Source organism: Primulina huaijiensis, chromosome 6, assembly GCF_012295235.1.
Source record: "Primulina huaijiensis isolate GDHJ02 chromosome 6, ASM1229523v2, whole genome shotgun sequence".
In the NCBI taxonomy this organism is placed as follows: Eukaryota; Viridiplantae; Streptophyta; class Magnoliopsida; order Lamiales; family Gesneriaceae; genus Primulina; species Primulina huaijiensis.
Window position 1 is genome coordinate 19,755,104 of NC_133311.1, and position 12,135 is coordinate 19,767,238.

General features: G+C 32.8%; 2 protein-coding genes across 3 annotated transcripts; one reads left to right on the forward strand and one right to left on the reverse strand.

Moving 5' to 3' along the window:
- The first annotated feature begins 3,141 nt into the window (after nucleotides 1-3,141).
- On the forward strand, nucleotides 3,142-7,355 carry LOC140978026 (putative glucuronosyltransferase PGSIP8). Its single transcript, XM_073442754.1, has 5 exons — nucleotides 3,142-3,713; nucleotides 5,290-5,548; nucleotides 5,767-5,968; nucleotides 6,065-6,212; nucleotides 6,534-7,355. Exons 1-5 carry the CDS (start codon nucleotides 3,448-3,450, stop codon nucleotides 7,072-7,074), a joined length of 1,416 nt encoding a protein of 471 aa, XP_073298855.1. The 5' UTR covers nucleotides 3,142-3,447; the 3' UTR covers nucleotides 7,075-7,355.
- A 495-nt stretch (nucleotides 7,356-7,850) lies between these two features.
- LOC140978699 (peroxisome biogenesis protein 19-2-like) lies at nucleotides 7,851-10,806 on the reverse strand. Of its 2 annotated transcripts, none has more exons than XM_073443904.1 (5): nucleotides 10,645-10,806; nucleotides 10,498-10,546; nucleotides 10,070-10,370; nucleotides 8,386-8,702; nucleotides 7,851-8,088 (listed from the first exon to the last, which is right to left on the reverse strand). In XM_073443904.1, the coding sequence occupies exons 1-5, from the start codon at nucleotides 10,682-10,684 to the stop codon at nucleotides 8,043-8,045; spliced, it is 753 nt and encodes a 250-aa protein (XP_073300005.1). In that variant the 5' UTR covers nucleotides 10,685-10,806; the 3' UTR covers nucleotides 7,851-8,042. The 2 variants fall into 2 exon arrangements, with proteins under 2 accessions (XP_073300005.1, XP_073300004.1); XM_073443903.1 differs by having other exon boundaries at nucleotides 10,070-10,373.
- Nucleotides 10,807-12,135: the final 1,329 nt, after the last annotated feature.

Consider the following 12,135-nt stretch of genomic DNA (forward strand, 5'->3'; position numbering starts at 1 on the left):
AAAATATCATCTTACATTTATTTTTATTGAATCTTTTAATTTAGTTTTTTTATATAAACATTTAATTGAGTTAATGTCTAAATAACTTTAAAATCAAATGATTTTGATGGGTATGAATTTTTTTTCCCAGACAAAGGCTTTAATTAATTTTAAATCAACGCCAAAATAATAAAATTTCTCTGATTCGTCACTTATCACGGGCAGTTTGTAGTTAATTAATATTTGTAAATAGTCCGATAGTTTCCATGGTAGGTGACAAGGTCACAATGACATGAGAAAAATAAAATCAAAATAAAAAAATTCATTCCATAGCGATACTAAATAAAGAAGAAGGCTTGTTATAATGATAAATACTAAAATAAAAAAATATATGGAAATTAATTAACCCCTATTTTTCCTATAATAACCATTCCAACAAAAAATAATATTTTTACGAAACTAATTAATAATAATCTATACTACAAATTAAATTTGAGTAGTATATAGTAATCAATCTCAGTTGTCAATGTGACAGCAAATTCTATTTACATATGTAGTCCCTCTACTTTAACTAAATTAATTTACATCACATGTACGAATCACTAATTTATATTAAGAAAAATATCGTAAATACATCTTAAGTTTTTCATAGTAAAAACTAAATTTTAATACTTGTACCATTTGGTTAATCCAATGAATGTAAAACCGAGACTTTGGATATATTTGATATTCTTTTAAGTTGATTTATTGGATCATTACGGTATCCGAGTGATACTACGTGAATATAAAAGCATTTAGACAACTAAAATGGTGGTATGACTAAAATGATTATGGCAAAAACTTATGTGAGACGGTTTCACGGGTCGTATTTTATGAGACATATATCTTATTTGGGTTATTTATGAAAAAATATTACTTTTTATGCTAAGAGTATTACTTTTTATTGTGAATATCGGTAGGGTTGACCCGTCTCATTGATAAAGATTCGTGAGACCGTCTCACAAGAGACATACTCAATGATTATACCACTCGATATCATTATCATCCAATAGATCAACTTAAAGAATATCAAAGATATATAAATGTCCTCAAGGCATAGATGAGTTGGTAAAGTTTGAGGTAGCGTAAGTTAATATATATTTCTCGACGTCGTATGATTAATTTTCGTGTGAAATATATTCATCACGTGAATATTGTGTAAGATATGTTATGAGGTCGGTTTTTAATGTCTTTTCTCTCATATCTCTTTCTACTCGTACACATTTCTCGATTAATATTTTTTATGAGTCAAAAATATCTTATTTTATCGGTAAACTTTTCAAGTAAGATATATAAATACTAAAACACACAAATAAAACTACTACTTCGCCTTTGCAGTTTGTTAGTTGTCTTTTCAAAGAACCGTGGATATATTTTTATATAGTTGAATCCTATGTACTACCCGTATATCGTTAACCGAATATAATATCTAATTTATTTTGGGGAAAAAATCTCTTTACCTACTAATTAATAATTAAATACATTTAATAATTGAATTAACAACAACCACCACCACCACCAATAATAATAATAATAATAATAATACAAGTGAGTGAAAAACATCTATCATTTATAGTATTTTCGGTTGATGCCATTGAAAATCACAGTCCAAGTATTTAAATTTCACGAAAAAAATAAATGTACTTAGATAAAATTAAAAAAGTAATCACGTAGCATTTATTGATAGATAATAGAAAGAGTTTTTTGTATTAATCTTCCTTATATTGAAAAAATTTGACACTTATCTCACATGCATACATATTTTAATTTTTGTATTAGATAAATGACCTAATTGTCATATATACTGAATATAAGGACGTGAATGAAAATTTCTGTTAGGAAAAAATAAATAAGTTTTCACAATGTTGGTTCTAATTTATTATGGCACATTATATTATTTAATTATTAAAATACTATAAATAAAACAATAAATCACAAATAATATTAATTAATTATGATTTAGTGCTTACTATTTACTATTAAATATAACAATGAATATTTTTAATATATTTTCACTTATAAATATCATTTTCGAAATATATTGAATATTCTATTTATTTTCGAAATATATTGAATAAATAATATTATTTATTCATTAATTAGGTCCATATAATTGGTTTCAAATTTGCATTAATGTAATTTGATATATCAAATAGTAACAATTAATATGAGTACTTAACTTTCTGAATTGGTTGAGAATTAATCAACCAATTATAATGGGAATTCCCCCACAAATAAGTCCACGCCAGGACAGCTCAACCGTACCCAGATATATCACCCAGGAAAAATTAATTAAATAATTTTGTTCAATTTTTTTTTTTAAAAAATAATCTCCTCAAGTTTAAAAATACAATTGATGAGGTCATTTTCTTAAAAAAAAATTAATCAAGATTAAAAAAAAAACCTATATCACTCCAATGTTTCAAAAAGAAATAATATTAAAATACTATAAGAAAATAATAAAATAAAATTTCAGGAATAAATAAATAAATATATATATATATATCCCATTACATCATCCCCCATGCTTGTTTTTGTTAAAAAAATTAAATAAATTTTACTATAAAAAACGAATCAATCTATTATGTCTGTCATATAGATATCTTGAAAAGTAATATTTTTAAGTTTTGTAATAAAAAATAATAAATTTTATGAATCGGTTCTAAAAGCAAACTTAGAAAATTAATCCTTGAGAAAGTGTTGGTGATAATTTTTTGAAAATTTGATATTTTGTAAATATTTGATCAATATTTTGTAATTAAATGTTGTATTATTAGGAGAAACTTGGAATGTATCTAAATGGGAGTCAAAGTATATCAAGTTACTTCGTTTTCTAATAATTTGAATAATATAATTTTAAAATTTAACCAAAAACTGAATAATATATTCGATAAAAAGAAGCAAATCACTCGACAATAAAAATGTAGAATAATGAAAAATTGAATTTGAATTAGAGGAAAAATTTTAATTAAGGACAATTTGGCGTAAAATCATTAAACCCAGGTTTTCTCAATTATTATTAATTTATCATTCCCCAAGCCTCAGGCCCAGCCCGAAAAGCCTAGCCAGTAGGCAGTAGCCACCCCTCCTTTATATCCTCCGACACACAAATGTACATACAGTGTTCCTTTGTTCAATGTCCACACACTGAACTCACACACAACGGTGTTCCGAGATTCGACCTTCAAAATATCTCCTCATTTCGCTATCATTTTCAGAGAAAACCAAACCCCATCAATCACCACACCCCAAGCTTCGATCTTACGAGTGTGTATATATATAAACACATTTATATATATATGCGCACTTCAAAGGTGGAAATATCTTTGAAGATTTGTTTCTATTTATATATATAATAACGCAAAGATACGAAGGGAGCTGAAATCTCCATCTGGGATGTTTTAAGGGCATCGAAATCGAGAAGAAGAAATGGGTGAAAAGGTCGGTGGAAGAAAAGCGGGTTTGAGTTATTTAATCGGATGGTTGGTCTTGAATCTTGCTGCAGCGTGTGTAGTGTGCGAGAGGAGGGTTCACAAAAACGCGTATGCCACAATTATGTATATGGGTACTCCCAGGGACTACGAATTCTACGTGGCCACGCGTGTGATGCTCAGATCTCTCGGAAAGCTCGAGGTTGATGCTGATCTTGTTGTCATTGCCTCCATGGATGTGCCCCACCACTGGGTTCAAGCTCTGTAAGTAATTCAACCTGGCTCCTCACATTCTCTCTCATTTTCTGGGTGGTTTGATTATTTTCAAAATCCTTGGTTGTTTTGGAGTGGAAAATGCATTTCTTTTTTTGGACTTTATTACAGATATTGTTTTGAAATGAACAGGACAGTTTCATTGGCCCGTGGCAAGTTTCTTTCTTTATTAGAATATTGACGTTTGGGTGAATTTGACGTTATTTCCTGTTGCTGGAAATGAATTTAACATCTTGTTATATATATAAAGCTTTGATATACTCCATGATTGAATAGGCGAGGTTCACCTCATAATTCTTCATCGATCTCTTTCTTCCACGACATATTGACTCTATCTACGGACTTTGTAATGGGGCAGGAAAGGGAAAGACTTTTGGTGGGTTCCTGGCTCCTTCGTTTACTTTTTACGCGAAAAAGAAAACTAAATCGACAAGGTGATTTCAAATTTTTTCAATGGTGCCCAAATTAGATTCTACAGTATTAAGAGATTTTGGACTGAATAATTTGATAAAGAGAAAGAACAATATTTACTTTTTCGCGGGCTTGAATCTTGTTTGTAAGAAAAGAGTTGGTCAACACGTGACCAAATAATCAATCGCATGCAATCCTCGGTTAATAATAGCAATATTATATTCTCAAAATTAGGCCAATGGAGATGATAAAAGGGCACGCCATTATTCTTTTCATAAAATATAATATGTCTATATCTATATATAGTGATTTGTTGGTGTGATAAATGAATTGGCGTGAAAAAGAAGCACATTGATTCGTGATTCTTGATGAATATGTACGCCTTCTTCGCTTTTGCCATAAAATTGGACAATCATAGATGTATATATTTTTTTCTAAAATATATATTAATGTGTAGTGGAGTTAGCTAAGAATGCCGACTGGGTTAAGCTACATCAATGGCCTATCGTATTAATGAGTTAGTGGGTCAACTTTCACAAGTGGTCTCTCTGTGTCTTAATTCTTGGTATCTTATTTCAAACTATATTTTTATTTTTATTTTTTTTTTCTATTACATCAATGTTATATTTTCTGAAAAATAAAACAAGATATTGGAGTATTGCTTGATGGGGGCTTCCAATTGGCGAGTAGGACACATTCTTCGTCTGTCTCTATCTGGTGTCCACCACCCACTGTGTTGTTTATAAATCTCGAACTGGTCAATCTAATTATTATAATATATTAGTTATGTTTGATGTCGACTTGGACAATGTTATCTTGTCATCATGGGAAGGAGGCGGCATGATACGATGTTATTTGTCGGGCGGTTTATATTTGTAGAAAAATATTATCATAGAATCATTACGCCTTCTTGCAAAATTGAGAGTTTTAGTTATTACAGAAAAAACCTTCTTAGTTTTTAATTGTGTGGATATGAATAATGTAACAGATCCTCGCATCAGACAAGACTTGTATGCGGTGCGACGACTGGTATATGTATGGCGTAATCCTGAGTGATATATCAACTAGTCTCGCTAGATTCAAAAACAAAACTTGTTTCTGTTTGTTATGTTCGACTTGTGACGAATAAAACGGTCGTTTCTTTTTCGTGATTTAGGGAACAGGAAGATGGGGCGAATGTGATGAGAGTTAACAATATACTAAATCCATATAGCAGCCAATCTAATTTTGACTGGAGATTTAAGCTGACACTGAACAAGCTTTATGCATGGAATTTAATCGATTACGAGCGCGTGGTCATGCTTGACGCTGACAACCTCTTCCTCCAAAGAACTGATGAACTTTTCCAATGTGGGCAGTTTTGTGCAGTCTTCATCAATCCATGTATCTTCCACACCGGTCTCTTTGTTTTGCAGGTGAACGATTCGCCCCTAGCGTATGTTTCCCTTGAGAACGTATTTTGCTTATATTGGATGCTTAAAATACTAAAATGCCTACCGATCAGAGTGGAACCGAGATTTGATTTAGATGGTTTAGAGAAAATTTGTCTATTTTACCGTAAGTATGTAAGTTTAGATAATCAGGGTAGCAAATAATTGATTTCTCGGTGAAAATTCATGTGTGATTACTGCAGCCATCGGTGACGGTGTTCAATGATATGATTCATGAGTTGGAGAAAGAGAGAAGTAACCCCGATGGTGCAGACCAAGGTTTTATTGGAAGTTACTTCCTTGATTTACTAGATCGGCCAATGTTTAATCCTTCTTCAAATGGAACAAAGCTTGAAGGAACATATAGACTTCCTCTAGGCTACCAAATGGATGCTTCTTATTATTGTAAGCACGTCAAGATCTTTACTTTTTGATGATTTTGCACATTCATGATCATGTTTTCTAGTATCTTATTAATATCATGTCGCTATTTGGCTCTAGATCTTAGGCTCCGGTGGAGTGTACCCTGTGGACCTAACAGTGTTGTCACCTTTCCTGGTGCTCCATGGTTGAAACCATGGTATTGGTGGTCGTGGCCAGTTCTACCTCTGGGACTCCAATGGCATAAGCAACGGCTTCAAACTTTAGGGTATGGCTTTTCCGAAACCTTGACAAAAACGTACAGTTACATGTACATGACTTCTCAGTGAGAGAATGAGGAGTTTGATATGATGATATAAAAAATCTTTACATTAAGTACCAAAATTGTTTTTCTTTTCCTTCAAGAAAGGGGGGACCGTGCTCCTTGTGGTTCTATCCTTGGCGTTCTTGCTGTTGACGTTGGTTATTTTCAAATTCTTTATCATCTGTGGCTCTGCATTCTTGATAAAGCGTGCATCTCTTTTGCCAACATGGTCTTGATTAATATGTAACATGATCTCTAATCTGTTGATTTATCGCTTTCCAACAGGTACGGTGCAGAAATGCCTATAGTATTCATCGAAGCTGTATTCTACATAGGAATAATGGCTGTGGCTCGTGTAGCGCGACCCAATTTATCCAAGTTATGTTATCGTCGAGAAGAAAAGAGCATCTTCTTCATACAAATGGGCTACAAATTGATTGCCGTATGGTCCATTCTTGCTGCATATATTGTCCCTTTCTTCTTAATACCCCACACTATTCACCCCGTTATTGGCTGGAGTCTCTATTTGCTCGGTGCCTTCTCACTTTCTTGCATTGCAACCAACGCTTTTCTTCTACCAATGCTTCCCGTATTAGTGCCATGGATTGAAATCTTGGGAACCCTAATTGTAATGGCTTACCCTTGGTATCCTGATGGTGTTGTGAGGGCACTTTCGGTATTCGCCTACTCGTTTTGCTGCTCACCGATTCTATGGATGTCGTTTTCTAAGATTATGTCATACCTTCAAATTTCTCTTGAAAGGGAAGCGTTCCTGCCTAGACTTGGGGATAATGCGTCACCCTCTGGTTTCAACAAGTTGTACTGAGACTGATGTACTCAATTTCATTCTCTATGGAGTTAAGAGGAGATGGGGATTATGGTCGAGAATGTTCATGCCCCCATTTTGCTGCGCCCTTAGCTAGCTTTATACATCTATTAGCGTTCAAGAAGCAAGTGCTATCCAGTCAATTGATCAGCATAGAATCGCGAATTTTGTGATTGATTGATCAGATTGATTTACAGATGATAATCATGTATCGAGAATCAATCTTGCTGTGAACTGACGTATATAAAACCTTTGTATTGATTCGATTTTTCATGGCTGAAGTCGCAACATGCAGAACAGGTCGGAGAGTTTCTCAAGTTACACGAGTGGAAAAACAATATAATCAAATTACCTGTCTTGCAAAGAAGTCTCGTCTGTTATTTAATTGATTGTATTCTGCTAATATATTTCCACTCGATATAACGAAATTACCAGTAACCCAAATCCATTCTGCGGTTTTGACTAGAAAGTACTTCCAATTCCAAAGATAATTTCAACTTCCCACATCCAATTTTATACGCAACTTTGGGGTTTTACTATGTGTCCCAATAATTGCAGCGTGACAGGGTATCTTAGCAGCGTGACAGGGTATCTTAGCAGCAACCACAACTCCGAGGCGAAGTTAGTGTCAACATGGTTGAGCAACAACATGAATGCGAATGTATTTAAATATACAGATCTCAACATTCACCTTCTTTTTAACCAACACAAGACTGCCCCCACTTGTTTTACCAAATAATGAATCAGCTAAAACAATTCTTCGCCATATTAACAAATTCATGAATCAGAACTTTTGTATTGAATGCTAAATAAAAGGGATTAATAGAGTAGCGTTTGATGTTTTGATCAAACCAAATTACAGAACATTATAACTATGTGCCAACCATCTACTTAGTTGCTTGGCATTCTCTCCACAATGACAATGATAGGACAACAAGAAAAGCATGCGATTTTCATCATGAAGTACCTCACATAATACAACAATTCTGTTGGGACTCGAACATCTCAGGAGACCTGCGCAAGAATGCGTGAAATTTTTCATCAGCTATACCCGCATGCGAAAACAGAGAAGAAACCGAAAGATGATATTGAATCATGAGTTTTGTTTTTACGTACCACATTTTCATACAAACTACAGTCTGTAGCCACGACAAACACAGAGATGCATGAATTCTAATGACTTTAGAAAATCCGAAAAGAGTTAAACCACTCTCATTATCACAGGATAGGTTCCATGAGAAACATAGCACCGGCTTGCAGGGAGTTGGAGTAAGTATTATAAACTACACTAACAAGGTCAGATGAACTTACAATTGTCCAAGATTTGATAAATCAAATTCTGGAGCGAGCTCTTGCACTATATCATTAGGTGGTTGGCCACATTCTTGCATTTTCTGCATCAGCTCCACAATCTTGTTGAAGTTGTTGGGATCAGACGCATAAACTTGGTTTAGATCTTTTATAAGTTCATACTGGTGGGAATAACATGCATACTCCTCATTAGTTAGTTTAGCTTTATTCTCTTCCAACCATATTGGATAACGTTCTCCAATCTCTTTCATAGGTTCGTGAAGAATTTCCTTGGACAGAAGTTGTTGCATCATCGTCTCCATGATCGAATCCATGTCCTGCAATTGTGAGCCAAATATATGATTTGTCACTTTGATTGGAGCATTATACAGAACAGAGATACATTGCACTCAAATACGATGGACAAGATACCAATCACCATCCTCACCGACCACCAGATCATGTGCCCGAAGAATTAGATAACGGAGCAAAAACAAAGTCATTAGGATGTCGGGAAGGACAAGGAAATAATTATATGGACAAAAACAGAAAATGCAAAGCATATTTTCAAAAACAATTTGCTTAACTGCTTAATCTATCTTGCTTGGTTCGCCCCCGACTCGTGGTGCTACATTGAGTGTGGATTCAAACAGTATTTCTTATTGAACGATTGCCTTCTGATTATAAACTTTATTTGCTCACTTCAAAATAGCAACACTCTTAACTGTCAAGAATGAGATTCCACTCTGGAAGTGGTACCCTAAGCTCTACCACATCACAAAACTAATAATAAGATGAAGTGCAATGATAACATGTTATATAAAGTGTTCTTACTTGAAGTGACGTGACATTTAGTTTCACATAATATTAAAAACAAAGAGCAAAGTGAACTAAATTGCAGATGTTGATATGTAAATAGCATATCACATTCTCATTTCTAATTCCGACAAGAAGAAACTCTGTCCCTTCACAACTTCCATGATTAAAAATGGATGGGTCGTATTTGCCAAGCATGAACACAAGAAATTATGATTGAAGTACTTCTTAGGTTAACCAAAAAACAAATTTATAATACAGCATGTTAGGCTAGTAAGTTATTCTGTAATCTTTAATGGGAAGCATATGGTCTCCATCAGACTTTCACCATTTCGATGTTATAATACACGTGATGGAATCATAAAAATTCGCAAACCAAAGGTTTGGATATGCTGTCCTTATTTGATCACGAAACAGTCCTACCTCTTTCTAGTTATCATAATACCAAGCAAAACAGCAGATGGAGTTTGTGACTAGTGAAAGGCCAAAAGAAACTCAATTTTCTTGTAGAAATACTAAGAAAGATGATGCTTGAATAAAAATTTCAAAAAGCACGAGTTAGATTACCTCATTACCTAGATTACTTTTATAAGGAAATAAAGAAATTTGCATTATCAATACTTTCACTTTCATTGAAAGCAAAAGGCAAATAATTATCCCTAGAGTACTAGTAAACAAGAAATTTTCCAGAAGAAACTACCTTAAAGAGCAAACTATTCTCGACACATCAGGAAACCTTCAAGGACCATGCTAAATTCAAGAACCATGTCAAGTAGAATAAGATTTTAGAACATATAATGCATTTAGCGTACCAAAACATCAGGTTAAAACAAGACATGTGAAAACCAAGAACCCGTGAACTCCTGGATATTTAGTAAAGAACACCAACCTGAGAACCAGCAAGTTCCTCGAATTGCTTAACCCAATCTTCTAGCATTGCATCACCTCCCAAATTATCAGCACCCATTTGTTGTTTTGGTCCAGTCACCGATTCCAATCCTCTGACAGCTTCCCTGGTTTGCTTTCTTAGCTTATCAAGCGCCTCCGTAACGTGTGATTCTTGCTTTGATGGCACCTTTTGCTTACCCTTTTTCTTGACCTTCAAATCCGGCAAGCCCAATCCCAATCCTCGAACATTGGCACCGGATAATGAAGATAAACTTTCTTTCTTGTTTTCTCCAAGGTTGCCACTACCATAAATCACAACTCCACATGTTTAAAAAAAATACACACCCACGAAATCAATAAATTTAAAACAACAAATACCAGTACACAAAAAAGAAAACGCACCCTTTCAAAGAATTTAAAAAAACCTACCTTTGAGCATAAGAGGTGACATTAAGGTTCTGGAAATCATCCAAAGCGCCTGCAAAACGTTTGAAAAAACGTCACTTGTATTCTGTGGATAGAATAAACACACATGAAACCAAAAAAAAATATAAAATGGTTAGTTCTTCTTCTTACTATCCAGAAGCTGGTCTAAATCCTCGGGATGACCAGCCATAGTAATCCTTCCCAGAATCCCAACACCCTTTTTCTTTTTGTATCCGAAATTTTAGAGGGCTAAGGCCTAAGCTAACCGATCTTTGCGCGGAACGAAAGCGACCCGTGAACTAGAGTCAGCTACGTATTAAAAGAGAGAGGCCATTTTAGTAAAATCAGTTAATGATTGACTGACTTACATACATGATAACGAGGGTACTATTGTCTTCTCGCTTTACTAGTGTGGCGATTTCTTTAAATTATCGAAATATCAATGAAATATCTTCATCGAATTAAAAAATCGAAATTAAATTTTATAATATTCATTGAATAATGATAAACGTTTTCGTTTAAATAAAAAATATTTAATAGATATAAATTTTCACTAATTATTTTTGGTTTTAATTATTATTTTTATAAATTTCGTGTATTGGCCTTAAAAATATTTAAAATAAAAATGAAGTATGAATATAATTAATAAAATATGGAGTAATAAAATCCAAGGTTCTAAAAAGCGTGAAGCGTCCCGAAGCGTGGATTTCGAGCTTCAAGCTTTTCAAGCTTAAGCGAGATTAGCACAGACTTAAACGTGAAAAAGCGTTTTTTATTTTTAGTGTAATTGTAATTATCTCAAACAAATAAATAGATAAAATGATACATAAATATGATAAATTTAAGTTTGATGCATTAATTTTCATATTTATAGAAGCATAAAAATCTCATAATTACAATCTTTATTTGTTTTTGCAACTAGATCACATTAAAAATGTTAAATATTTGTCAAATCATTATCAGACACGCTTAATCATAATTAAAATTAAAATATAAACATCTAAATTATAAACCTAATTTATTATTTTAAAATAAAAAGACATACCTTCAAAATAAAAAAATTAAAAAATAAATAGATGTGATTAATTGTGCTTAAGTACGCTTAATTAAACGCTTTAATTACGCTTAATTCGGTTTGACCGCTTTTTTCCGCTTTCTCCGAAGCGGGACGTTTTTGCCGAGCATCTAACTTAAGCGCGCTTAAACAGGTTTTTTAGAACACTGATAAAATCTAGTGTTATACACATATATTTCAAAGGTCTATCACCTCCTATAATGATTAAGATAAATTAATTAAAGTAAGAGTATTTTTTATTTATAAAAAATTATATCACGACTCTAAAAATAATTATTTTAAACTCCTCATGTATTATAAATAATGTAGATTTAATTTAAAGTTTTATTTTATATTATAATTTAATAAATATATTTATTTTTATATTGTTTAAAATTAATAAAACTTTGGATGTTTGTTTGAATTCTTTTTAATATTTCTATTTGTTATTTTTTCATAAAAATAATAAATATGTGGGAATAAATACTTTAAAAAAAACACTATTTGGCATAATGAAACTCCAAAATGGGCCGATTCATTCAAAAACCAAACGGGCCGATACAAAACCCGTTTACAAAGTAAAATGG

Excerpts from the sequence above, each read along its gene's own strand:
- LOC140978026 (XM_073442754.1), top strand. The coding sequence starts at position 3,448 with ATGGGTGAAAAGGTCGGTGGAAGAAAAGCGGGTTTGAGTTATTTAATC. Across the intron at positions 5,549-5,766 it reads CCGGTCTCTTTGTTTTGCAG|CCATCGGTGACGGTGTTCAA; the intron begins GTGAACGATTCG and ends TGATTACTGCAG. Across the intron at positions 5,969-6,064 it reads AATGGATGCTTCTTATTATT|ATCTTAGGCTCCGGTGGAGT; the intron begins GTAAGCACGTCA and ends ATTTGGCTCTAG.
- LOC140978699 (XM_073443903.1), bottom strand. The coding sequence starts at position 10,684 with ATGGCTGGTCATCCCGAGGATTTAGACCAGCTTCTGGATA. Across the intron at positions 10,547-10,644 it reads TTTAGACCAGCTTCTGGATA|GCGCTTTGGATGATTTCCAG; the intron begins GTAAGAAGAAGA and ends AACGTTTTGCAG. Across the intron at positions 8,703-10,069 it reads AGGAACTTGCTGGTTCTCAG|GACATGGATTCGATCATGGA; the intron begins GTTGGTGTTCTT and ends TCACAATTGCAG.